Source organism: Garra rufa, chromosome 7 (genome assembly GCF_049309525.1).
Source record: "Garra rufa chromosome 7, GarRuf1.0, whole genome shotgun sequence".
NCBI classification, from domain to species: domain Eukaryota; kingdom Metazoa; phylum Chordata; class Actinopteri; order Cypriniformes; family Cyprinidae; genus Garra; species Garra rufa.
Genome location: NC_133367.1, coordinates 44,188,065 through 44,215,087, shown reverse-complemented (window position 1 = coordinate 44,215,087; position 27,023 = coordinate 44,188,065). Strand labels below are relative to the sequence as shown.

Here is a 27,023-nt window from a genome sequence, read left to right as displayed (position 1 = left end):
AGTGAGTGGTGTTTGCTGTGACATTATAGCTTTTGAGGCACTGAATTCATTTTGTTCCCGTGAAAAAGCATGGCAAATATTAGTGACAGTTGATGTCTTGGTGGCACTAAATTTTGGGCAGGAGCCTTAAAGTGGCACCACGAATATTTCAGACCTAACTCTACACTCTATACTACACTGATATTTGTATACTCACTACATGAAGTTTACTTTAAAATATACTTGAACTTAAGTACCAAAGTTACTCAAGTTACTTGAAGTTTACTAAAAAGTAGGCCAATTTAGTCCCAAGGAGTATTGAAATAATACACTTACAAGTATACTACTAGTACATTGATATGTGTATACTTACTACCTAAAGTATACTTAAAATATTCTTGAACTTTTCTTAAGTACCAAAGTTACTTAAAGTACTTAAGTTGTTAGAAGTATTCTAAAAAGTGGGCCAATTTAGTCCCAAGGAGTATTGAAATAGTACACTTACAAGTATACTACTAGTACATTGATATTTGTATACTTACTACATGTAGTATACTTAAAAATATACTTGAACTTTACTTAAGTACCAAAGTTACTTAAGTTACTTGAAGTATACTAGAAAGTGGGCCAATTTAGTCCCAAGAAGTATTGAAATAGTACACTTAGAAGTATACTACTAGTACACTAATATTTGTATACTTACTACATGAAGTATACTTAAAAATATACTTGAACTTTACTTAAGTACCAAAGTTACTTAAAGTACTTCAGTTACTTGAAGTATACTAGAAAGTGGGCCAATTTAGTCCCAATGAGTATTGAAATAGTGCTCTTACAAGTATACTACTAGTACACTGATGTTTGTACACTTACTACATTAAGTATACTTAAAAATATACTTGACCTTTACTTAAGTACCAAAGTTACTTAAAGTATTTAAGTTACTTGAAGTGTATTAGAAAGTGGGCCAATTCAGTCCCAAGGAGTATTGGAATAGTACACTTACAAGTATACTACTAGTACACTGACATTTGTATACTTGCTACATAAAGTTTACTTAAAAATATACTTGAACTTTACTTAAGTACCAAAGTTACTTAAAGTATTTAAGTCACTTGAAGTGTATTAGAAAGTGGGCCAATTTAGTCCCAAGGAGTATTGAAAAAGTACACTTACAAGTATACTACTAGTGTATACTTACTGCATGAAGTATACTTAAAAATATACTTGAACTTTACTTAAGTACCAGAGTTACTTAAAGTACTTAAGTTACTTGAAGTATGCTAGAAAGTGGGCAAATTAAGTTCCAAGGAGTATTGAAATAGTGCTCTTACAAGTATACTACAAGTACACTGATATTTGTACACTTACTACATGAAGCATACTTAAATATATACTTGAACTTTACTTAAGTAACTTTGGTACCAAAGTAAAGTTCAAGTATATTTTTAAGTACTTAAGTTACTTGAAGTATACTAGAAAGTGGGCAAATTTAGTCCCAAGGATTATTGAAATAGTACACCTACAAGTATACTACTAGTACACTGATATTTGTACACTGACTACATGAAGTATACTTAAAAATATGCTTGAATTTTACTGAAGTACCAAAGTTACTTAAAGTATTTAAGTTACTTGAAGTGTATTAGAAAGTGGGCCAATTCAGTCCCAAGGAGTATTGGAATAGTACACTTACAAGTATACTACTAGTACACTGACATTTGTATACTTGCTACATGAAGTTTACTTAAAAATATACTTGAACTTTACTTAAGTACCAAAGTTACTTAAAGTATTTAAGTCACTTGAAGTGTATTAGAAAGTGGGCCAATTTAGTCCCAAGGAGTATTGAAAAAGTACACTTACAAGTATACTACTAGTGTATACTTACTGCATGAAGTATACTTAAAAATATACTTGAACTTTACTTAAGTACCAGAGTTACTTAAAGTACTTAAGTTACTTGAAGTATGCTAGAAAGTGGGCAAATTAAGTTCCAAGGAGTATTGAAATAGTGCTCTTACAAGTATACTACAAGTACACTGATATTTGTACACTTACTACATGAAGCATACTTAAATATATACTTGAACTTTACTTAAGTAACTTTGGTACCAAAGTAAAGTTCAAGTATATTTTTAAGTACTTAAGTTACTTGAAGTATACTAGAAAGTGGGCAAATTTAGTCCCAAGGATTATTGAAATAGTACACCTACAAGTATACTACTAGTACACTGATATTTGTACACTGACTACATGAAGTATACTTAAAAATATGCTTGAATTTTACTGAAGTACCAAAGTTACTTAAAGTACTTAAGTTACTTAAAGTATACTAGAAAGTAGGCCAAATTAGTGCCAAGGAGTATTGAAATAGTACACCTACAAGTATACTACTAGTACACTGATATTTGTATACTTACTACATGAAGTATACTTAAAAATATACTTGAACTTTACTTAAAGGGAGACACTGCAGGCAAAAACGCTTTTTCCATGCACCTATCAAGTTTGAGATTTTGGGCTTTTTGTTTTTTCATAAAGTGTTTTTCTAGATAGTCTGTTCTGTTTTTTTTTTTTTTTTGTTTGTTTGTTTTTTATTATGGTGTGATGAAATGAGATACCCAAAATTCCCTCTGTAAAAACATTTGAATCTAATATGTCAAAAGAATTTTGAAACTGACTTCATCCAGTGTTTAGATTTTTGAAATAGTTTTTTTGAAAAATTAATTTTGTTAAATTTTTTACCCTATTCAACCCACAGTGTCTCGCCAAGTACCAAAGTTACTTGAAGTACTTAAGTTCCTTAAAGTATACTTCTTTTTGGTAAGGGTAGTCTATAGTGCTATTACTTACACCATTATAGAGTTATTACTCATACCATTACTTGGTTTACTAATTGTGGGCCTGGCTAAAGGCACTTCCTGATGTCAGACAATTGCTGACAGCACCAAAGCACAAGTGTCCTCTCTCACAACCACATGTGCATTATTTTACCGCCGCTTCAGAGCTGATACCATAAGACCAACTGCCCTGAAACACAAGAGACGCTTTCTCAAAATGACTCGCACAAGTTCCCACATCGCTCTACTTCTTCTGCTGTCTTCCATGCAACGGCTAGGTGAGTTAATTTGCCTTTTATTTAAATCAAATAAGGATTTTCATTGTAAATAATCGTACAAACTTTGCATACATTCTTATTAATGGTTTAGAATAAGGTTATAATAGATATATTTTTCAATAGATTTAGTATAAGTTCTAGCCTAATTTCCGAGAACCCAGAACAACTCAACACTTAGTCAGTTTAACAACATCCATAATTGGTCCTGGTAGCTCAGTGTTGGTTAACACTTCATGACATGGTGTTAAAGCCCCCCATTGTTTTGTGCTTACAGGAAGCTCTCTAGCCTCAAACCCTCTACACCTTTCAGCTTCAGTCGGTGAAGTTCCTGCCATCATCAACAGTGATCCTCCCATTAAGAATCTGTTCAAGAGACCCGTTCTCCAGCCCAAAGAAACCGCACCAACTCAATTTCTGTGCACCTTGAAGAACCTTCAGGGCAAAGTGTGTGTGCGGGCCAGTTTGGGAGTGGAGTACGTGGTCAGAGAGAACAAAGTAAGCTTGTTATTTAATCAGCATTTTTATTCAACTTCTCAGCATGTTTTAGCTGGGGGTGAGAACTCACTTGGTTTACCACCAACATTGTCAACGGCTCACTGCACTGTCAGAAAAAGTGCAGAAGTTGTATCTTCATGGGCACAACAGTTTTACACAGGGGCAGCATCCTCAAGAACTAATGCTAATATGTTTTATTGTTCATTGACGGAATAGCCCATAATTAAGCCAAACTATAAACTGTTTTTTACTGAGTAACCCCTTGTGAGAAAGAAGTGCTCTTAATTGTATTAGTATGTACTGCAGGTGACTTGTAGTAAACCACAAATGTTATGTTTATTTTTAAAACACTACTTGCAGATAATGTCACATTAATGAAATGAAAAAGCCACTTAAGTGTACTTAGAAGCCACGTTTCTTAACACACTTAAGTACACTTTTAATAAGTGCATGTTATAATGTCAAATTAAAAATCTTTTGTCATGCTATAAAGAAGTACCATACTAAACGTACTAAAGCAAATTTAAAGTGTCGTATTAAATATTACATTTAAAGTTAATACATTTTAAATGCACAAATTGCAACCATCACTACAAATGTGTAATATTTTGCTTATTGCTTAAATTTAAACTTTAACACGTTTTCATTTAATTGCATATAACATGCAGTTAAGTGTCTGAAAACAATACCTTAAGTTTACACTTATATTCTTTTTAAAGTATATTTCCGAAATATGTACTCCTTTTAAAAGGATGTTAAAGTGTATGTCTTTTTCATCTTTCGAATAAACAGAATATTGGGATATTGTTAATCAACCTAAACTATTAATAAATATTACCATTGTTTGTTACTCAAGGCAAGAGCTTGATTCTACATTCTCTCTGCCATTGTTAAAATTAAGTGCTATTTAACAACCACATGAGGTGCGTAGACCCCTATTTGTAAACCCTGATTGTCCATATAATGTTTGAGAAAACATAATCTCATGATATATCATAATCTCCAGCACAGCCAGTGGACAAAATGTCACATTTTGGCCAAGTTTTATTTGAATATCTTCTTTACTCTGTGCATGCATTCAATACACTCATAGAATGCAACATATTGAAATTCTGTGCAGTCATACCAAATTCAGATGTCTTGATGTTTAGATCAGGACTGGTTTCATATTTTACAGGATTTCCAACTTGCATGGCATAGTAACTTGATGTTGATCCAGTAATCACTGTATTCAACACTTGTATTCTAGAAGAACTATTATTTCAACCTGAATCCGAGTGCAACACAAGCCTCAGGATACTGTGACAACCAAAAGGCTATTCTCTCACTGGGGTTTGATGGTGGACATCTGGAGTTCACCTTCATCAAGGTACCAACAGTAGTTTTTTTCTCTATGATAAGTTCTCTTTTTGAGGTTAAACATGTACAAAACAAACAGCCTTAATCAACATATAATGCGATATTTCCCCATACTTCCAGGAAGGTGATGTGTCCTATGTGAGCACTGTCAAAGCCCTTCTGAGACCTGTTGCCCCTTGTAAAAATTGTCAGAGTAAGTATAGATTATGCTACAACCTTTACAAACACACTCATCTTGATTATTCCAATCCTTAAAACATCTTACTATTTCATAGAGATAATGTGTGGCAAAAACTTGAGTTACGCTTACCTGGCGAGAAGAAACTCCATACATCTTAAGACGGAAATATTCCATCAAAATCCTCCTTCTTGTAAAAAACAGTGCCAATGTTTACCCTTCTTCTTTACCATTGTCTGTCTCTGTGTATTTTGGCAAGCCTTCAGATGTATTTTCTCCATGGTCCCAAACTGGCTAAACAACATCTGTCTCAGCCTGCTACAATAGCCACGCCCCAAACTCTTCCTATTGGTTGAGCTGGAAAGAGATTGACAGATTTGAATAGACATGTATACATCAACAATAAACTTTCTTTCCTTTGAGTCTTTGGAAAGTTTCTTGTACAGATGACAACATTGTCAAAACTATCCCGGTTCACACATATCCATGAAAATGACTAAAAATGCTGTATTATTCATGTTGAGCCAGTAGGTGGCAATGCCACTTTGTTAATAAACACTACATGTCTGCACACATATACATGAAGAAATATACATGTTTGTGACATCACCACTTTTACAATCTCACACTTTTGTAGTTTACATGACAATATCATCAACTATGGAAGGTGGACAGGTCAAAATTCTTTAAAAGGAATGCATGAAATTTAAACTGTTAAAAAATAGTTACCAAAGTTAAACCATGGTTACCACAAATTAACCATGGTTTTGCTACTGTAATGAAGGGTCTGAGTCTGAGGAAGGGTCTGAGGTTCCATTTGCAGCTTTTATTAAATGAAGACAAGGTCAGACAGGTGATGGTCAGAAACAGCACCAGGAACAACAGAGGTAATCCGAGAGTAAATGTTAGACAAGCGAGGTTCGGTCGATAAACAGGAAAACCATAAATACAGGGGAAAAATGCTAAGAAATGTTAGCCAGGGCAAAGCAAGACTTTGCAGTGTGTGTGAGTCCGGAAGCAGTTTAAATAGGCTGCCTAAGGAGTGACACCTTGGCAGGTGACCAGTCCTAGGCACGGGGTGTGTGGGAAATTAATTCCAACTGACTAATACTCAGGGGAGGGTGCCCTCTAGTGGCGATCAGAGGGAGCCACAGAGGCCTGATCAGTGACAGAGCACCCTCCCTGTGAGTGGCTCCTAAAGCGAGAGGGAGAATGACGCTGGGGTCTGACACAAGGTTGTTGCCGGGTTGTTCCTGTAGAAAACTGCGGTGAGCGTTGGGTCCAGGATATCCTGAGCATTGACCCAGGACCTCTCCTCCGGTCCATACTCCTCCTAGTCAACTAGGTACTGTAGTACCCGCCGTTGGGAGTCGAGAAGATCTCAAACCTGATAAGCCTCCTCACCATCCACGAAAATGGGAGGGGTGCTCTCGGTCATGGCCTCCTCCTGGTCCTCCACTCCTCTTGGAACACCTGCAGGCTTAAGCAAGGGGCAGTGGGTGAAATATGATCATTTGAAGGAACTGCCAAACGGTATGATACAGGGGTTATCTGTCTTACAGTTTTGAATGGACCCACTTACCTAGGACTGAGCTTTCTACATGGCAGTCAAATACGTAGATTCCTTGAGGAGAGCCAGACCCATTGTCCAGGGGTATAGTCGGGACTCGATCTTCTGAGACAGTCGGCCTGTTCCTTGAACCGATGAATGGCTCTCTGGAGGTGTACGTGAGCTGAATTCCAAGTGCCCTCACTCCTCTGCAGCCAGTCATTGATGGCCGGTACTTCTGAAGGTTCCCTGGACCAGTGAAATAGGGGTGGTTGAAAGCCCAGTATACATTAGAAGGGTGTGAGACCAGTGGATGGTTTACGTCGAAAATTCTGGGCGTATTCGGCCCACAGGAGGAAGCGGCTCCAATCCTGTTGATTCTGGTGACAGTAGGAAAGTAGGAAGCATGTCAGTTCTTGGCTGAGGCATTCAGTCTGTCCGTTAGATTGTGGATGGTAACCTGATGTGAGACCATATCCTCTGGTAATCCATAGAAGTGGAAGACCTGTTCCAAAAGAGCCTCAGCGGTTTTAAACGTGGTGGGTAGTTTGGCAAGAGGGAATAGCCGGCAAGCTTTGGAGAAGTGGTCAATTACTGTGAGGATGGTGGTAAAGTTTCTTGAATTGGGGAGATCCGTGACAAAGTCTATGGCTATGTGAGATCAAGGACGTCAAGGTATGGGGATTGGTTAAAGAAGGCCTGCAGGACGTTGGTAGGAGGACTTGGAGATGTTGCAGGTGGTGCAATGATGAATGAATTTTAAAGTGTCAACGCCACCAGAATTGATTAGAAAGGTTCAGGGTAATGTGCCTCTAACATCTCTGTCATAATATCCCACTGGACGGGGCAGAGTATAAGAGTAGGGGGTATTATGTGGTCATTGGAGAGTTGGGTCTGGGTTGACTCTGGTGTGAGAGGGCATCTGCTTTAAGTCAAGTCAAGTCAAGTCACCTTTATTTATATAGCGCTTTAAACAATACAGATTGTGCCAAAGCAACTGCACAGTATTTAAACAGAACAATAGTGTGTAAGTAACGTATTATTGTAGATAATCAATTTTCAGTTAAAGGCAGTTCATCAATGAATTCAGTGATATCATCATCCAGTTCAGTTCAAATAGTATACGATATCGCTGGAAAGTGTCCCCAACTAAGCAAGCCAGAGTCGACAGCGGCAAGGAACCAAAACTCCACAGGTGACAGAAATGGAGAAAAAAACCTTGGGAGAAACCAGACTCAGTCGGGGGACCAGTTCTCCTCTGGCCAGACGAAACCAGCAGTTTGTACCAATGTCCGATTGTAGAGAACTCATCAGGTTCCTGTGGTGTAGCACCGATGGCGGTCTAGGTTGGCGAGGTCTTTAGTGATGATCCGTCTCTGGAGCTCATCTGGTTAACATCTATGGCTATTGAAGTCATCTCCAGGTGGTGATCCATGAACTAAGCTGGGTGCGGACTGGATCCGGGGGACTGCAGTGACCATCTGATCTGGATACAGGCTGGGTCTGGTGGCTACGGTGACCTCGGAATAAGAATGAAACAGACTAATATTAGCGTAGATGGCATTCTTTTTACAATTCAACGAGTGCATCCTAACAATCCTTTAACGGATTTGAATTATAGGAATGTGTTAATGTTTTATGTGTAAGCCAAGTTAAAGAGATGTGTCTTTAATCTAGATTTAAACTGACAGAGTGTGTCTGCCTCCCGAACAGTGTTAGGTAGATTGTTCCAGAGTTTAGGCGCTAGATAACAAAATGATCTGCCACCGGCAGTTGATTTTGATATTCTAGGTATTATCAAATTGACAGAATTTTGAGAACGCAGCGGACGTGAGGGACTATAATGCGATAGAAGCTCGCTCAAGTACTGAGGAGCTAAACCATTGAGGGCTTTATAAGTAATTAGCAAGATTTTAAAATCTATACGATGTTTCATAGGGAGCCAATGCAGTGCTGACAGAACCGGGCTAATATGGCTTTAGTCTTCTTGGAACCAGGGCAGAGGTTAACCTTAAAGTTGAAATCAGTGAAGAAGAGGGAACATCTGGCCTGTCGTGGATCAAGGCGTTTGGCTGACCTGAGGTATTCCAGATGTTGGTGATCATGAGAATCCTGAAGGGTAATTTGGCCCCCTCGAGCCAGTTGCACCACTCCTCCAACAATGCTTTCATGGCTAAAAGTTCTCTGTCACCGACGTCATAATTCAATTCTGCAGGGTTAAGTTTGTGGGAAAAGAAGGCGCATGGGTAGAGTTTGTGTGGATTACCTTGATGCTAAGAGAGAATGGCTCCAATGCCTGTGTTCGAGGCGTTGACCTCTACTGTAAATTACCATTCAGGATCTGGAAGGTGGAGAATGGGTGCTAAGGTAAAGCATTCCTTGACACTTTGGAAGGCACTTAGAACGATTGGTGACCAGGTGATGCGCTGTCTACCTCCCTTAAGCAATTCCTCCTCAATTTAGAATTTCATGGTCTCTGATTCGGATTGGGACAGAGGAAAAATCCTTCCTCTAGAGCAGTGTTTCTCAACCCTGGTCCTGGGCTCCCCAACACTGCACATGTTGTGTCTCCCTAATCAAGCATACCTGGTTGCACTCATCAGCTCATTATAAAACATCTCCAGGACCTGAAATGGGTTTGTCAGATAAGGAAGACATACAAAATGTGCAGTGTTGGGGGGCCCCCAGGACCAAGGTTGAGAAACACTGCTCTAGAGGGAGTTGAGCCTGGAATCAGGTCAATGGCACAGTCACTGGGTCAATGAGGAGGGAGTTGTGATGCTTTGGATTTTATAAAGGCTTCGGATAGGTCGTGGTATTCAGAGAGTAATCCAGAGATGGGTGAATTTTCCGTTACCTCGTCGTACTTAGGAGCGGAGATGAGAGAGTTGGTAGAGAGAATACTAGAGAGTAGATACTTGTGTTGACCGTAGTCTGACCAATGTAGGATCTGTCTAGATGTCCAAGAGATTCAGTGATTGTAAATCTCTAACCAGGGTAGCCCGAGGATAATGGGGTTCTGAAGAAATTCAATGTTGAAGAATCGGATGGTTTCAGTGTGTAGAGCTCCAGTTAAAAGGGTCAGGACGTCCTCCTACAGTTGCCACTGCCACCGGGATTTGCATGCAATGAGAGGGATATTATGAGATTCAGAAGGATTCCCTAATATTTCTCCAGCGAAAAATTGTTGTGTGCACATTTCCAACGTGGTCTGTGCATATTTGCAGAGTGTTCTTGTATTTGCAGCACGTATATTTTGTATTTGCAGCACGTATATTTTCAAACTAATGAGGATGTTTTCTTAATTTGCAGATGTTTTTATCTATGTGCAACGAATTGAGCTCTTTCGTCCACAGTGATATCGGTGAAGCAGTAAAGCGTTAATGCAGACAATGAGTGCTAACGTTTTGGCCCTGTCAGCCTTCCATTTTACTCAGGCCCTCAAAATATAATAGACCAAAACACATAAAACGTTTACTGGGTTTTTTTATGTAAATGATGCCTGGGAGGCTCACTGTTTACACTTTTGTGGGAGGTAAATCCATGAATGGGGTTAAACAATAAATGAGGTTAAAATAATGTATTTTGACTTAAAACTTCACTCTAAGCTAATTTTTCCATTTCAATCCACAGATAAAACCTATGTAGGAGTTATAAGCCACGACAAGCTATTCAAAGCAAAAAATGGGCAAAGCTTCAAATGCAAGTCTCAGACAACTCTGTTACTGGCGAGCTACTTCAGAGTCAAACTGGTGCCACTCCAGATTCAAGCCTTTGATCTGGCTAATGGAGCATTTGGAAAAGGTACATCAGTTTCACATTGTAGACTGTAGAGATGCTATTCTTAACTACACATATACATTTAAACACACATATATATATATATATATATATATATAGTCTGTTAACCTGTTTACTCATGATTTCTCTCGATTGATTTCAGAGGTTGAGTGCTGGGATGATTACAACAAACGCATGATCCCCATTATTCTGGGCGCCGTGGCTGCGGCCGTTTGCCTTATTGCTATTCTGACCTATGTCCTCGTCCGAGAACGTCGCAGCCAAGGCTATGAACAACTCTAGATGTGTTTTGTGAAGATGAATCAAGAGATTTAATTGTGTTTTACGTTGTGTGGATATTGCTTTACAGTTTTAAATGATCTCAGTAAACAATTCAAATGTGACTTATGTGAAGTACTGTTTAAAATTTGTTTATTGTAATGCATAAGTTACTAGGTTTTGGGCCTTGACAAGATATGCACATTAAAGGAACACTCCACCTTTTTTGGAAATAGGCTCATTCTTCAACTCCCCCCGAGTTAATAAGTTGAGTTTTACCGTTTTGAAATCCATTCAGCCGTTCTCCTGTACTGGCGATATCACTTTTAGCATAGCTTAGCATAGATCATTGAATCCTATTAGACCGATAGCATCGCGTTCAAAAATGACCAACGAGTTTCCATATTTGTCCTATTTAAAACTTGATTCTTCTGTAGTTTTATCGTGTACTAAGACCGGTGGAAATGCAAAGCTTCAATTTTCTAGGCTGATAAGATTAAGAACTACACTCCCATTCCGGCGTAATAGTCAAGGAAGTTTGCTGCCGTAATAAGGCTGAAGCAGGAGCAGTAATACCACGCAGCACATGTGCAAATGCTAAACTAGCTGGGAACTCATTTCTGATAATACTCCGCCTGCTTCTGCCATATTACGGCAGCAAACTTCCTTGACTATTACACCGGAATGGGAGTGTAGTTCCTAATCTTATCAGCTTAGAAACTCGCAGCTTTGCATTTCCACCGGTCTTAGTACACGATATAACTGCAGAAGAGTCAAGTTTTAAATACAACAAATATGGAAACTCGTTGGTCATTTTTGAACGCGATGCTATTGATCTCATAGGATTCAATGATCTATGCTAAGCTATGCTAAAAGTGATATCGCCAGAACAGGAGAACGGCTGAATGGATTTCAAAACGGTAAAACTCAACTTATTAACTCGGGGGGAGTTGGAGAATGAGCCTATTTCCAAAAAAAGTGGAGTGTTCCTTTAAGGGGAATGGTTATGATAAGTGAAGGTCTTACAGTTTTTGTAAAGTGCCATGGGGAAAAATTTTGATTTTTTTTTTTTTTTATAAGAAAATGTTTTTTTACCAAATTAGTATTAGACTGCATCATGATTATGAAGCTCCAAACGCTGAAGAATGAACCGAATGAATGGTGAATAAATGTTCCGTATTGCCTTGTTGAAAGTAATGGGGAAGCTAAAATAAAAAAAAAAACTGATGTGGAAATAAGGAAAATCTCTATATGGCCTTTTACATCCGTGCTGTTTCATAGTTTTGGGGTGGCGTAATTGTTTTACTGTTTATTAAAATAAATAAATAGCTTATATTACATTTTAAAATCAGTTTTATCCAAAAGTTTTAATGGGATTTTAATGCATTGTGTTTCCTTCTGTAGCATCAGTGAGTGTTTGAACCTTCTGTAATAGTTGCATATGAGTCCCTCAGTTGTCCTCAGTCTGAAAAGATGGATCTCAAAATCATACAGTCATTGTTGGAAAGGGTTCAAATACACAAAAATGCTGAAAAACCAAAGAATTTGTGGGACCTGAAGGATTTTTCTGAAGAACAGCAGGCAGCTTATCTGTTCAGGACAAACAAGGGACTCATGAAAAACTATCACTAAACAAAAAAAGAAAAAAAGAAAGAAAAAAAAAACAGCTGTGGATCATTCAGGTAACAACACAGTATTAAAAAATCAAGTGCATGTAAACTTCTGCAACTTGTTAATCATGCTAGAAAACATGCTAGTAACTTGTTAATCATGCTAGTAACTTGTTAATCATGTTAGAAACATGCTAGTAACATGCTAATCATGCTAGCAACATGCTAGCAACATGCTAATCATGCTAGCAACATTCTAGCAATTTGAGAATCATGTTAGAAACATGCTAGCAAAATGCTAAACATGTTAGCAACTGGCTAATCATGCTAACAGCATGCTAATAATGCTAGACACATTCTAGCAAATTGTCAGTCATGCTAGAATCATGACAGCAACTTGGTAATCATGTTAGAATCATGTTAGCAAACTTGCTAATCATGCCATAAATGTTAGAAACATGGTAGTAACTTACTAATCATGCTAGTAACTTGCTAATAATACCATAAACATGTTAGAAACATGCTAGCAACTTGCTAATCATGCTAGAATCATGCTATAGCAACATGTTAATCTTGCTAAAACATGTTAATCATGCTAGACACATACTAGCAACTTGCTAATCATGTTATAAACATGCTAGCAACATGCTAATCATGCTAGAAACATGCTAGCAACTTGGCAATCATGTTAGCATCATGCTAGTAACTTGCTAATCATGCTAGAAACTTGCTTAGCATGCTAGCAACTTGCTAATAATGACCTAAACAAGTTAGAAAAACATGCTAGCAACTTGTCAATAATGCTAGAACCATGCTAGAAACTTGCTAATCATGTTAGAAACATGCTAACAACTTGCTAAACATGCAAGAATCATGCTATAGCAACATGTTAATCTTGCTAAAACATGTTAATCATGCTAGCAACATGCTAATCATGCTAGAAACATGCTAGCAACTTGGTAATCATGTTAACATCATGCTAGTAACTTGGTAATCATGTTAGAATCATGTTAGCAACTTGGTTATCATGCTAGCAACTTGCTAATCATGCCATACATGTTAGAAATTAAATTAAATTCAATTCAAGTTTATTTTTTTATTTGTATAGCGCTTTTCACAATACAAATTGTAGAAACATGGTAACTTGCTAATCATGCTAGAAACTTGCTAATCATGCTAGCAACTTGCTAATAATGACATAAACATGTTAGAAACATGCTAGCAACTTGTCAATAATGCTAGAAACATATTAGAAACGTGCTAATCATGTTAGAAACATGCTAACAACTTGCTTATCATGCTAGAATCATGCTAGCAACATGTTAATCTTGCTAAAACATGACAACAACTTGGTAATCATGCTAGTCATGCTAGCAACTTGCTTATCATGTTAACAACATGCTAGTAATATGTTTATCATGCTAGAACCACACTAACAACATGCTAATCATGCTGGAAACATGCTAGCAACAGGCTAGTCATGCTATCTATCTAGCTATCAAACGTTACGCTTTTAAAACTACTTTAAACTTCATACTACATCAGACTGAAAACCATCAAACTTAAAACTTGAAAATCTTTTTAAACTTTTTAAACTTCTTAATCTTTTTTAAACTATCTGAAGGACAGCAGGCAGTTTAACTGTTCAGGACAAACAAGGGACTTATGAACTATCACTAAACAAAAACACAGCTGTGGATCATTCAGATAAAAACACAGTATTACAAATCAAGGGCATGTAAACTTTTGAACAGGGTCATTTTAATAAATTCATCTACTATTTTCTCTTGTGGACTAAATGTGAACATCTTTAATTTCAAATATCTTATTCAGGCCAGTACTAAATAAAAAAAATAACATGCATTTTGTATGATCCCTCTTATTTTGGTAAAATAATTAACATTTTTGCAGAATCTACAAGGTGTATGTAAACTTGTGACCTCAACTGTACATTTATGCCATATAAAACATACGTTTAATGGCAGCTAAGTAATTACTAATTGAAAATAAGTATAGTAACTCAAAGATTACTCTTATTTACGAGTGCAGAGGAATATTCGTCCACAAAACGAATTCATTTTATTTTGAATCGCCATAGTGTAACTTTAAAACTGTTTTATGTAAAGTATATTTTAATATTTCTTTTCTTTTCTTTATGTACTTCATATCCCACAATCCTTTCACACATACGTCAGTCCCCGCCTCTAAGTTCTCCTTTCTGATTGGCTGCTGTAAGTACGGTAAGTTGATGAGGACAAACCTAATGCGTTTGCTTTTGCAGCGGCTACACGTAGCATCACTAATATAACCGTTTTAATGACATTTTACCCGGAATAATTAAACGGAGTATAAATATTTGGTAATCGTCTAGCAGGTTTACGAGAATGAAGCTGTGAAGCACATTGAATGTGCTGTTTAAGAGCATAGTCGTGTAGTAATACTAATAAATGCTAACGCAGGGATCATGGCTGCAGTGTTTCTGAAAACTCAAATCAACAGAACTATATACAAACAACTGCTGTAAGTTACAAGCTACTTTATTAGATACTATAAGGGGAAACTATAGGTGCTCAGCGCATTGGTTCGCGTAAATCAACACTATTTACAATAATATCAGTGGATCTGTCAGATATGACATTCAAAACTGCTTTAAGTATTATTTCTACTTTAACCGAATGCATTTTGAACTTTGAATTGAATTACATGGATATCTTTCTGTTTGCTTATGCGAAGTCACATCTTAGCGAAGACAACGTTGTTATTGTTAATGAATGTGTGTTTTGTACAAGGTTATTGCAGATGGGCACATAATGAAAGTGTATTTATTTGTGTGTGCAGCGTTTGACTGTTGTTAAGCATCTTTCCTTAAATTAAAATGCATGGTTTTATATTAAACAGCGAGGTCACCTCTGCAAATGAATTGCCCTTGACCGTAGCACACTGCCTCCATTCAGACTGTTTACTAAACACATGCTCTCTTGACTGCAGGACTCTGATCTGGACCAAAGGATCCATCAGACATGCATCTGTTGGTGAGATCGGTTATTAGTTTGTGCTCACTTTTTGGGTTTGTTAAGTTGGCTTGAGAAAGAAACTTCAGTCTCTTCTGAACCTGAATTGATCAACTCTGTCGCCTCTGTTAAAGGAGTAGTTTACTTTCAGAACAAAAAATGTACAGATAATGTACTCACTTCTTTGTCATCCAAGACATTCATGTCTTTCTTTCTTCCGTTGTAAAGAATTTTTTTTTTAGGAAAACATTTCAGGATTTCTCTCCATATAGTGGACTTCTATGGTTCCCTTGAGTTTGAACGTCCAAAATACAGTTTAAATGCAGCTTCAAAGGACTCTAAACGATCCCAGCCAAGGAAGAAGTCTTATCTAGCGAAACCATTGGTTATTTTCTAAAAAAAAATTACAGTTTATATACTTTTTAACCTCAAATGCTCATCTTGTCTAGCTCTGTGTGTACTCTGTGTAGAGATTAAAATGTATATAAGTTGTAAATGTTTTTAGAAAATAACCGATCGTTTCCCTTGATAAGACTCTTCTTCCTCGCCTTTCAAAGATGCTTTTAAACTGCATTTTAGAAGTTCAAACTCGGGGGCACCATAGAAGTCCTCTATATGGAGAGAAATCCTGAAATGTTCTCCTCAAAAAAAAAACAAACACCATTTCTTTACGACTGAAGAAGAAAGACATGAGCATCTTGGATGGCAAAGGGGGTACATTATCTGTACATTTTTGGTCCTTTCTTTACTGCGCTGCATAAAGTGGTCAGACTCGTACTAATGTGCTCTGCATCCCTGATGTTATATAGAAAACTACCATTTAAAAATGCTACCGCTCAAATAAATACATGCAGCATGCATGTAAATATGGCAAAATAATCTAAATAATCCTGTAAATAATTGTAAAATAATCCTATAAAAGGACATGCCGTTTTTGTCACTTTGACAGTGTCTGCATGATGAAAATGTGTAATAAATTAATGCACAAAATGCTTTTCTTACTTAGTATTATTGTGTTGTTGTTTCCAATCAAAATATCTAAAGGTTCTTAAATCAAGATGCATTTTCTACATAATAAAAAATAAATAAAAATAAGGTATTGAGTCATTTAAGTATATTTTTCTTATTTTGTAAATTGGGGTAAGAAAATTAATATTGTTTCCATTTGCAGTAAGAAATTTTTTCTTGTTTTAAGTAAAATGCACTAAATCATTTTTGCAGCGAAAATGAAAGAATGAGGTGTTTAAACATTGCTTACACTTTAAAAAGGGGAACAGACTGGAAGAAACTCTGGTTTTACTGAAGAAAACCTGCTCCTGACCAGGTTAGGTTCACAGAGTCAGTTACTGAGTACAAGTTACCTCTCTTTCAGAGGTTTGACTTACCCTGCTTTCTCAGGTTTGACAAACCTCCCGTTCTGAAACTGAAAACCCAGAGTTTCCCTCATTTCAGGGTTGACTTACTCAGAGTTTTCACTTAACCTCCTTCCTGAAACTGGCCCCAGATCTTCAGACTGATCTGACTCCAGTTGCTGTATCTTTTCTAACTGACTGGACTTACGGTTTTCCTAAAAATGACGATTAAAACTGGGAAAAATCCCATAGACTTACAGTGGTGTGAAAAAGTGTTGGCCCCCTTCCTGATTTTTTTTTTTTTTTTTTTTGCCTGTTTGTCACACTTTAATGTTTCAGATCATCAAACAAATTTAAATATTAATCAAAAGATAACACAAGTAAAGACAACATGCAGTTTTTGAATGAAAAAGTGTTTGTCCCCTAAACGTAATAACTGCTTGGGCCACCCTTAGCAGCAACAACTGCAATCAAGAGTTTGCGATAACTTTCAGTGAGTCTGTTACAGCGCTGTGCAGGAATTTTGGCCCACTCATCTTAGCAGAATTGTTGTAATTCAGCCACATTGGAGGGTTTTCGAGCATGAACCACCTTTTTAAGGTCATGCCACAGCATCTCAATAGGATTCAGGTCAGGACTTTGACTAGGCCTCTCCAAAGTCTTCATTTTGTTTTTCTTCAGCCATTCAGAGGTGGATTTGCTGGTGTGTTTTGCATCATTGTCCTGCTGCAGAACCCAAGTTCGCTTCAGCTTGAGGTCACAAACAGATGGCCGGACATTGACCTTCAGGAGTTTTTGGTAGACAGCAGAATTCATGGTTTCATTTATCACAGCAAGTCTTCCAGGTCCAGAAGCAGCAAAACAGCCCCAGACCATCACACTACCACCCAGTGTTGTTTTCATCAATGATGACGATGACGAAATCATTTCGTTGACGCCACTTTTTTTCATGACGATAACGAGACGGTGACGAGATAAAAATGGCTCGTTGAAGACTAAAACATGACGAGACGTGTGTGAGTTTTCGTTGACGAGACGAGAATAGACGAAAATGTTAGTGGGTGGTCCATCAGACGTTTAAAATGCATGACATTTCCGCTTATTGTGCATGCCAATTAAAATTTAAAAAGTATCTGACGCTATGGCAAGCCGTTTTAGCATTAAATACTCTTTGCCATTATTGTATGGCAAGCCGTTTTAGCATTCCATCCTTGTTTGTCTTTTATGTTCTAAAACATTCCTTCATTATTGTAATTATTGGTGAAAATAGTTGATCCGGAAGCTCACATTGTGTTGAACTATAGATCTGCTATTTTCAGAACTTATAAGTGACACTACCCAACAGCAAAATACTTACTGACCTACATTCATTTGTTAAAAGACTACTTTTTCCCTTTTTTTTGACTAAAACTAGACTAAAACCTTTTTGACTTTTCGTCAACTAAAATTGGACTAAAACTATCACATATAGAAGTGACTAAAATTTGACTAAAACTAAGAAGCATTTTAGTCCAAAAGACTAAGACTAAGACTAAATCTAAGATGGTTGTCAAAAACAACACTGCTACCACCACCAGATTTTACTGTTGGTATGATGTTCTTTTTCTGAAATGCTGTGTTACTTTTACGCCAGATGTAATGGGACACACACCTTCCAAAAAAAATCAACTTTTGTCTCGTCAGTCCACAGAGTATTTTCCCAAAAGTCTTGGGGATCATCAAGATGTGTTCTGACAAAACTGAGACGAGCCTTTATGTTCTTTTTGCTCAGCAGCGGTTTTCGTCTTGGAGCTCTGCCATGCAGGCCGTTTTTGCCCAGTCTCTTTCTTATGGTGGAGTCATAAACACTGACCTTAACTGAGGCAAGAGAGGCCTGCATTTCTTTAGATGTTGTTGTGGGGTCTTTTGTGACCTCTTGGATGAGTCGTCGCCGCACTCTTGAGGTAATTTTGGTCGGCCAGTCACTCCTGGGAAGGTTCACCATTGTTCCATGTTTTCGCCATTTGTGGATAATGGCTCTCACTGTGGTTCGCTGGAGTCCCAAAGCTTTAGAAATGGCTTTATAACCTTTTCCAGATAGATCTCAATTACTTTCTTTCTCATTTGTTCATTTCTTTGGATCTTAACATGATAGGATTTTGAGGATCTTTTGGTCTACTTCACTTTGGCCCCATTTACACGAAGGGAAGATGCAGATATTTCCCTGCGGTTTGGCCTCTCATTTACACGAAAACCTTTAAAAATTATTTCTATTTGAAAACGCCATTTTCACGTTGTAGTGTGGACTGTGATAACGGAGGCTTTTGAAAACAATGACGCATATTTAGTCATGTGACGCATATTGTACCAGTAGATATCTATGTTTACAGCAGTAATTGTGCCTGTGCTATTCACTGTCACACTGCTGCTAAAGAGATTTACCTTGTACACTCTTCAAATTTTAGTCCTAAAATGATGACAGAAAATTTACTCACAGTTGCTGTCCTGCAAAACATATGACGACAACTGCTTTTCAGATAAAATATGAGTGAGCGCGATATAGACGCGTCAGTGAACTATGAGATATTTCCGTAAATTATCCCGGCAGAAGAATTACGTGAAAACTTATTACGTCTGTATAATTTTGGAGGCTTTACGCATGCGCAGTGAGGCGAATTTGATGTTTTCCTACGTTTCAGTGTGGATGAGAAACTTTTGGAAAACGCTTGGAAACGCTAGTGTGGACGGAGAGCGTTTTAAAGCGAAAACTCTGTTTTCAAATGTATCCGGATTAATGTAGATGTAGCCTTAGTCAGGCAGGTCCTATTTAAGTGATTTCTTGATTGCGAACAGGTGTGGCAGTAATCAGGCCTAGAGAAACTGAACTCAGGTGTGATAAACCACAGTTATGTTTTTCCCTTCATAAAAAACCCTTCATGTGTTGTTTACTTGTTATCTTTGATTAATATTTAAATTTGTTTGACGATCTGCAACTTGTTAGTCATGCTAGAAACATGCTGTCTTTCTATCGACCTATCAAAGTTAATCTTTTAAAACTACTTTAATCTTCAAACTATTTCAGACTGAAAACCCTCAAACTTAAAACTTTTTCAAACTTTCTGGTCCAGCTTTCTCAAGCCAACTTCAAAGTTTATCTTGACAAACTTTATTTTTATCTAGTTAATATTATTATTTATAGTGATGCTTACATGTGGTGTTTCTGTTTGCACAGGCCGGATTGAGAAAGTTGTCATCGCTAACAGAGGAGAGATAGCATGCCGGGTGATGCGGACGGCTAAGAAGATGGGTGTGCGCTCGGTGGCGGTGTACAGCGATGCAGACAGACATTCCATGCATGTGGCCATGGTGAGAAATAATGGACACCATGGATAGCTATAACAACTAGATAGATTCTCATTTGAGATGATAACACTGAGAGATGTGTCTGTAATACCAGGCGGATGAGGCGTATCATATCGGGCCGGCGGCGTCCCAGCAGAGTTACCTGCGCATGGACAAGATCCTGGAAGTGGCAAAGAAGTCCTCTGCACAGGTGTGCTAATGATGAGATGACTTTAAAACTAAGGGAATGAGAGTTCTTTCTTGATTAAATCTTCTTCGTTTTGGACAGGCGGTCCATCCTGGATATGGATTCCTGTCAGAAAACACAGAGTTTGCTGAACTGTGTAAACAAGAAGGTATCATCTTCATCGGTCCGCCGTCATCAGCCATTCGGGACATGGGAATCAAAAGGTACAGTACAGAAGTGTGATTAGTTGTATTTTAATTTCCACCGGTAGTGGACTTAAAATCTGAAAGTTAAATCAAATAAATACCAAATAAAGGCAATTTAAGTGTAGGCTTTAAAAAAAAAACACACTTTATAATATTGTCAGTTTTAAGAGAATTTTCCTCGAAAGTACATTTTAAATCATTGTTTTAATAATCTTTTGACGTGCTTTGAAGAAGTGCACTTATTTTGACATGTAAAGAACTTAATTATTGTATGTATTTTAGCTGCTGTGTTTGATATTGATGTAAAAATGAATATATATGACCCAGGACCACAAAACCAGTCTTAAGTAGCACGGTATGTTTTGTACATTGTATGGGTCAAAATGATTCATTTTGTTTTTATGGCAAAAATGATTAGGACATTAAGTAAAGATCATGTTGCATGAAGATATTATATACATTTCTTACTGTAAATATATCAAAACTTCATTTTTGATTAGTAATATGCATTGCTAAGAACTTCATTTCGAAAACTAGAGTTTTTTTTTCAATATTTAGATTTTTTTTGCACTCTCAGATTCCAGATTTTCAAATAGTTTTATCCTGGCCAAATATTGTCCTATCATAACAAACCACACATCAATGCAAAGCTTATTTATTTCAATGGATCCTTACGATTGGTTTTGTGGTCCAGGGTCACATATAAGAATGTTGCTAACCAAACAGTTTCTGGTAGCCATTGACTTCTACAGTGATTTTTCCATAGTGAAAATCAATAGGGACCAAAAGATGTTTGGTTACCAACATTCTTCTAAATATGTTCAACACAATAAAGAATTCATACAGGTTTGGAACATCTTCAGGGAAAACAAATGTCAGAAATTTAATTTTTAGGTGAACAAATAAGTATGTTCTTATTTTTTCCATAATAAGTACTCTTTAGAAGTATTTTCACAAGAATACCCTCTTAAAAATAAAGGTGCTTCACGATGACATAGAAGAACCTTTTTTGTCTAAACTCTAAATGGTTCCATAAAGAACCTTTAACATCTGAAGAACCTTTCTGTTTCACAAAAGGTTCTTTGTGGCAAAAGAAGGTTCTTCCGATTATAAAAAGGTAAAAAAGAGGTGGTTCTTTAAAAAAAACCTTTGACTGAATGGTTGTTTGTGGAACCATAAATGGTTCTTCTACGGCATCGCTGTGAAGAACCTTTTAAAACACCTTTTTTTTTTAAAAGTGTATCTGTATTAAAGGACTAGTTTTACTTTCAGAACAAGAATTTACAGATAATGTACTCACCCAAGATGTTCATGTCTTTCATTCTTCAGTCAAGAAGATATTATGTTTTTTGAGGAAAGCATTTCAGGATTTCTCTCCATATAGAGGACTTCTATGGTGCCCCCGAGTTTGAACTTCTAAAATGCAGTTTAAATGCAGCTTCAAAGGGCTCTAAATGATCTCAGCTTAGGAAGAAGGGTCTTATCTAGTGAAACGATTGATTATTTTTTTATTATTATTATTTTTTTTAAATTTACAATAAAAAAAAATAGTTTTTTGAAGGAAAACATTTCTGGATTTCTCTCCATATAGTGGACTTCTATGGTGCCCCGAGTTTGAACGTCCAAAATGCAGTTTAAATGCAGCTTCAAAGGGCTCTAAATGACCCCAGCTGAGGAAGAAGGGTCTTATCTAGCGAAACGATTGGTTACTTTCAAAAAACATTTACAACTTATATACTTTTTAATCTTAAACGCTCATCTTGCCGAGCTAGACAAGACGAACATTTGAGGTTAAAAAATGTATATAAATTGTATTTTTTTTTTTTAGAAAATAACCCGTCGTTTTGCTAAATAAGACCTCTGTGATCATTTCGAGTCCTTCGAAGCTGCATTTTGGAAGTTCAAACTCGGGGGCACCATAGAAGTCCACTATATGGAGAGAAATCCTGAAATGTTTTCCTCAAAAAACATAATTTCTTTAAATTGTAAATTATTATTATTTTTTTTTAAAGTAACCAATCGTTTCACTAGATAATACCCTTCTTCCTCGGCTGGGATCATTTAGAGCCCTTTGAAGCCGCATTTAAACTGCATTTTGGAAGTTCAAACTCGGGGGCACCATAGAAGTCCACTATATGGAGAGAAATCCGGAAATATTCTCCTCAAAAAACAAGAAAGAAAGACATGAACATCTTGGATGACCATGGGGTGAGTACATTATCTGAACATTTTTGTTCTGAAAGTGAACTACTCCTTTAATTTTCAGAAAAAAAGCTTTGTCTAGCCAACGTTTAACTAAACTTTCTTTTTCTAGTTTCCAAGTAAAAATCCATTGTGTTCGTTTTTTTGTTTCAGCACATCTAAACACATTATGTCAGCGGCTGGTGTGCCTATCATTGAGGGTTATCATGGAGAAGACCAATCAGATGCTAAACTTCAAAGCGAGGCCGCAAGGATTGGTTACCCTGTGATGATCAAAGCTGTTCGAGGCGGCGGCGGAAAGGTATTTTGTCTTTGCGCTAAATTCCATAGTATTAAACGTGCTTGAAATCAGATTAATTTAGCTGCTTCGCCTCACACAGGGAATGCGAATCGCGCACTCAGAAGCAGAGTTTCACGAACAGCTGGAATCGGCTCGCAGAGAAGCCCGAAAATCATTCAACGACGACGTCATGCTGATCGAGAAGTTTGTCGAGAACCCCAGGTCTGTCTCCACGATCTGATTTTGAATAAGTATGGTAGTATCGTGCATGACATACATTGACTCAAAAACTACATTTTTTGCATGCATGTGCTTTAAGTATTGTGATAAAAATGTTGATATATATTTGCCATATTGCCCATCTCTATACTGTGTGTGTATATATATATATTAGGGCCGGGACTCGATTAAAAAAATTAATCTAATTAATCAGAGGCTTTGTAATTAATTAATCGAAATTAATCGCATTTTAATCGCATACAAATATTTGACCTGAGAACAGTGAGAAGTAAGTTTTTTCATATGGATTTTTAGTAACCATTGAATAATGACTGAATACATAAACTGAAGCAACAAAATATTGTTTATTTTTGTTCAACCAAGTCCAACAGACCAGTGCAATATTGCCATTAACTGTAGCAATAGGATACAGCGTTTCCCATAACGAAAACATTTATTTCAGTGAAAAAATAAATCCAAAACTCTCTATTTTAACATTTTGAACAATAGGGCTTTACAATCTTTTGCTATTTTTTTTTAAATAAATTATTGTGTTTTAATTTTTCTCATAATCAAATGAAAGCATAAACATTTATTTATTTTTAATCAAATGAAAAATAAACCTTTTTAATTTTTGGCAAACAAACAGAGGTTTTCTGTTAAAATCAATACATAATAATAATCATAGTATTTTTTTCTACAATTAAGTGGTTAATCTTGTTGTTATATTTATTTTTTATCATATTGTTTTTTTTTTGTCTATTTAAATAGGAATATTGCTCTGTTTCATGTTAAACCGTACTTTTATTTTGACAGGTTGCCGTGTGTAAAGTCTGATATGATGCTAGTTTTCTCAAATGAAACGTTAAAAATGACACTGACAGTAGCTTTGGAGATTGAGATCTGTTCATGTGAGATACAAATGCCAAAAATTAACGGGAGCATCAGGCGTGCAGTATAAAAACGCGTCTCTGCCATTCTAACATACAGAGGCAAACAGTGCAGGATTCATATTAAAACGGTCTTTTTGCATTTCAGTTTTCAGACACTAGTCCATATGGCGATTTGAATTAAGTGACAGACCAACTTTTGATTTATCAATCCAAAAATCGACGAATTTACGTGGCATTCCGCGCTATAGTAAATTCGGTTTTTATGAATGGAGTCCGCGATCCAGTCCGTTTTCTTGGAGGAGACATTGTAAACGCGCCCCCCTGAGATGATGGTACGGGAAACACTGGGATATTTAGAAATATACTAGCATTCATTTCAGAAATTCAGGTACCCTATAGGTAGGTAGACCTTCTGTAAAAGCATTGAGGTGATACTTGAGGCTCGATGTCCTGCGGTGATATGCGCATTCTGTTAGTTGGTGCTCCAGTATTGGTCCGCCACTGAAACTCATCCAGTGAGAAACGTTCCGCGGTGCAAAATTAAGTGCGATTAAAATGCGTTAAAAAAAATTAACGCGTTATTTTTGTGTAATTAATTAATCTAAATTAACGCGTTAAAGTCCCGGCCCTAATATATATATATGATGTGATATGTGTTTGTTGTTGCATTAGACATGTTGAGGTTCAGGTGTTTGGTGACCAGTACGGCGACGCCGTATATCTGTTCGAGAGAGACTGTAGCGTACAAAGACGACACCAGAAGATCATCGAGGAAGCTCCAGGGGTAAATATGACACCGCTTTAGTCATTCTGCATCTTTTGCATTATGATGAAACATCCCTATGACTTTAATATGTGCTTGTGTTAATGAAACTGACCTGGCTTGATTTGTGTGTGTGTGTTTGAGTGCAGCCGGGCATCAGTCCTGAGGTCAGGAGGAAACTCGGAGAGGCCGCGGTTCGAGCAGCTAAAGCTGTCAACTATGTTGGAGCAGGTAATGAATAGGGCAAAAAAATTAACTAATAGTTATCACCTTACTTTCTCAGTTGATTGATTACATTGATAAGTGCAAACCTTTTTTTTTTTTTTAGGTTTAAATAGGTTTAAATATGCAAATGATCATTATTTAATGAAATATGCGCTAATTTGCATACATTGCTAGTACAAAAATCTAAACACTGCACATGAAGTCAGTTTCAAAATTCTTGTTTCATTTTTTGACATATTAGAGTCAAATGTTTTTACAGAAGGGGTTTTGGGTATCTCATCTCATCTATTGTCACTCCATAATTCAGAAAAAACTTAGAACAGACAGAAAACAATTTTTGGGGAATGAAATGTATAAAATCAAGTAAATTACATATGAAGAAATCTCTCTATAAAAACCTGCATGAAAAAACTGTGTTTTGGCCGCAGTCTCTCCCCTTAAATTGATCAAAAGTGACGGTAAAGACATTTTATAATGTTACGAAAGATGTGAAATAAATGCTGTTTTTTTCCACAAAAGCAGCTCAACTGTTTCTAACATTGATAATAATGAGAAATGTTTCTTGAGCAGCAAATCAGAATATTATTATGATTTCTAAAGGATCATGTGACACTGCAGACTGCTGGATTGATGCTGAAAATTCAGCTTTGCATCACAGCAATAAATCATTTTTCAACATATATTCACATAAAAACAGCTGTTTTCAGTTGTAAAAATATTGCACAATATTACAATTTTTTTTATTATTAAATAAATGCGTCCTTCATGTATGGAAGCATATGTGTAGCAAAATTCAATTTGCAATGCAATATGCAAAATGACAATGCAATATTCAAAATGGCAACGTTATTCTGTATTTAAATTGACATTTTCCACCACCTCCACGCGTGCAAAATTTGGTGCAGAATGAAATTGAAAATTAAGTTATATTATTTGCATTTGCCATTTCCAACAGTAGTCTTAAGTTGTGAAGTGCATACTATTTTAATGCTTTATAAGTAGCAAAATGAAAATGAAAATGTATAACCCAAATTGATTTGATATGTGTAACGTGTCCAAGCAGAAACAGTAGCAAAATTATCATTTAAATGTTATTTGTCCTAAATGCATTTAGACTAACAGTGCATTTTCATCATGACGCTGTGGGATATTTGTAGCGAAATTCAATGCGGCTTTGAAAATGCATTCAGAGCTGACCACACCCACTCTACGTCAATCATTGCATCAAGACGGGGATTGGAGGAAGCGTGTTATGTCTTGGGTATTCTATAGTCTTTGACTATAGTCTTTGATATGGTCCATTCAACGATCTTATCAGATCTCCAGTCGCCATGTTTCAAACGATCTAAACGTAACACGCTTCCTCCAATCCCCGTCTTGATGCAATGATTGACGTAGAGTGGGTGTGGTCAGCTCTGAATGCATTTTCAAAGCCGCATTGAATTTCGCTACAAATATCCCACAGCGTCATGATGAAAATGCACTGTTAGTCTAAATGCATTTAGGACAAATAACATTTAAATGATAATTTTGCTACTGTTTCTGCTTGGACACGTTACACATATCAAATCAATTTGGGTTATACATTTTCATTTTCATTTTGCTACTTATAAAGCATTAAAATAGTATGCACTTTACAACTTAAGACTACTGTTGGAAATGGCAAATGCAAATAATATAACTTAAATTTTCAATTTCATTCTGCACCAAATTTGATGTAATGTAAATACATTAAATACAGAATTACATTGCCATTTGGCATATTGCATTGCAAATTGAATTTTGCTACACATATTCATGAGCTGAAGAGACTTCTTTAAAAAAAAATCTGACTCCAAACTTGAATTGCAAACAGTAAAATGGCCCATTTTAATAGGTACTATATTGATTTTATAATAAAGTGTTTATAATGATTTCTGAAGGATCCTGTAACACTGAAGACTGGAATAATGATGCTAAAAAATTAAGATTTGATCACAGAAATAAATTACACTTTACAATATATTTAAACAGG

General features: G+C 36.6%; 2 protein-coding genes across 2 annotated transcripts in view; both read left to right on the top strand.

The window, feature by feature from the left end:
• The first annotated feature begins 2,968 nt into the window (after positions 1-2,968).
• lamp3 (lysosomal associated membrane protein 3) lies at positions 2,969-11,865 on the top strand. Its single transcript, XM_073843739.1, has 6 exons — positions 2,969-3,100; positions 3,375-3,595; positions 4,845-4,964; positions 5,075-5,147; positions 10,315-10,485; positions 10,625-11,865. Exons 1-6 carry the CDS (start codon positions 3,040-3,042, stop codon positions 10,762-10,764), a joined length of 786 nt encoding a protein of 261 aa, XP_073699840.1. The 5' UTR covers positions 2,969-3,039; the 3' UTR covers positions 10,765-11,865.
• A 2,746-nt stretch (positions 11,866-14,611) lies between these two features.
• The window catches only part of LOC141338644 (methylcrotonoyl-CoA carboxylase subunit alpha, mitochondrial-like), a 27,817-nt gene continuing 15,405 nt past the window's right edge, over positions 14,612-27,023 (top strand). The window contains exons 1-9 of the mRNA XM_073844244.1: positions 14,612-14,870; positions 15,339-15,382; positions 19,925-20,058; positions 20,150-20,245; positions 20,324-20,445; positions 22,783-22,930; positions 23,010-23,131; positions 24,694-24,805; positions 24,934-25,015. Of these exons, the coding sequence (XP_073700345.1) occupies positions 14,815-14,870; positions 15,339-15,382; positions 19,925-20,058; positions 20,150-20,245; positions 20,324-20,445; positions 22,783-22,930; positions 23,010-23,131; positions 24,694-24,805; positions 24,934-25,015 (916 nt within the window). The 5' untranslated portion in view covers positions 14,612-14,814. The remainder of the gene's footprint in view (positions 14,871-15,338; positions 15,383-19,924; positions 20,059-20,149; positions 20,246-20,323; positions 20,446-22,782; positions 22,931-23,009; positions 23,132-24,693; positions 24,806-24,933; positions 25,016-27,023) is intronic.

Coding starts and splice junctions, on each gene's coding strand:
- lamp3 (XM_073843739.1), top strand. CDS start 3,040: ATGACTCGCACAAGTTCCCACATCGCTCTACTTCTTCTGCTGTCTTCC. Junction 4,965..5,074: donor TGGAGTTCACCTTCATCAAG/GTACCAACAGTA, acceptor CCATACTTCCAG/GAAGGTGATGTGTCCTATGT. Junction 10,486..10,624: donor TAATGGAGCATTTGGAAAAG/GTACATCAGTTT, acceptor GATTGATTTCAG/AGGTTGAGTGCTGGGATGAT.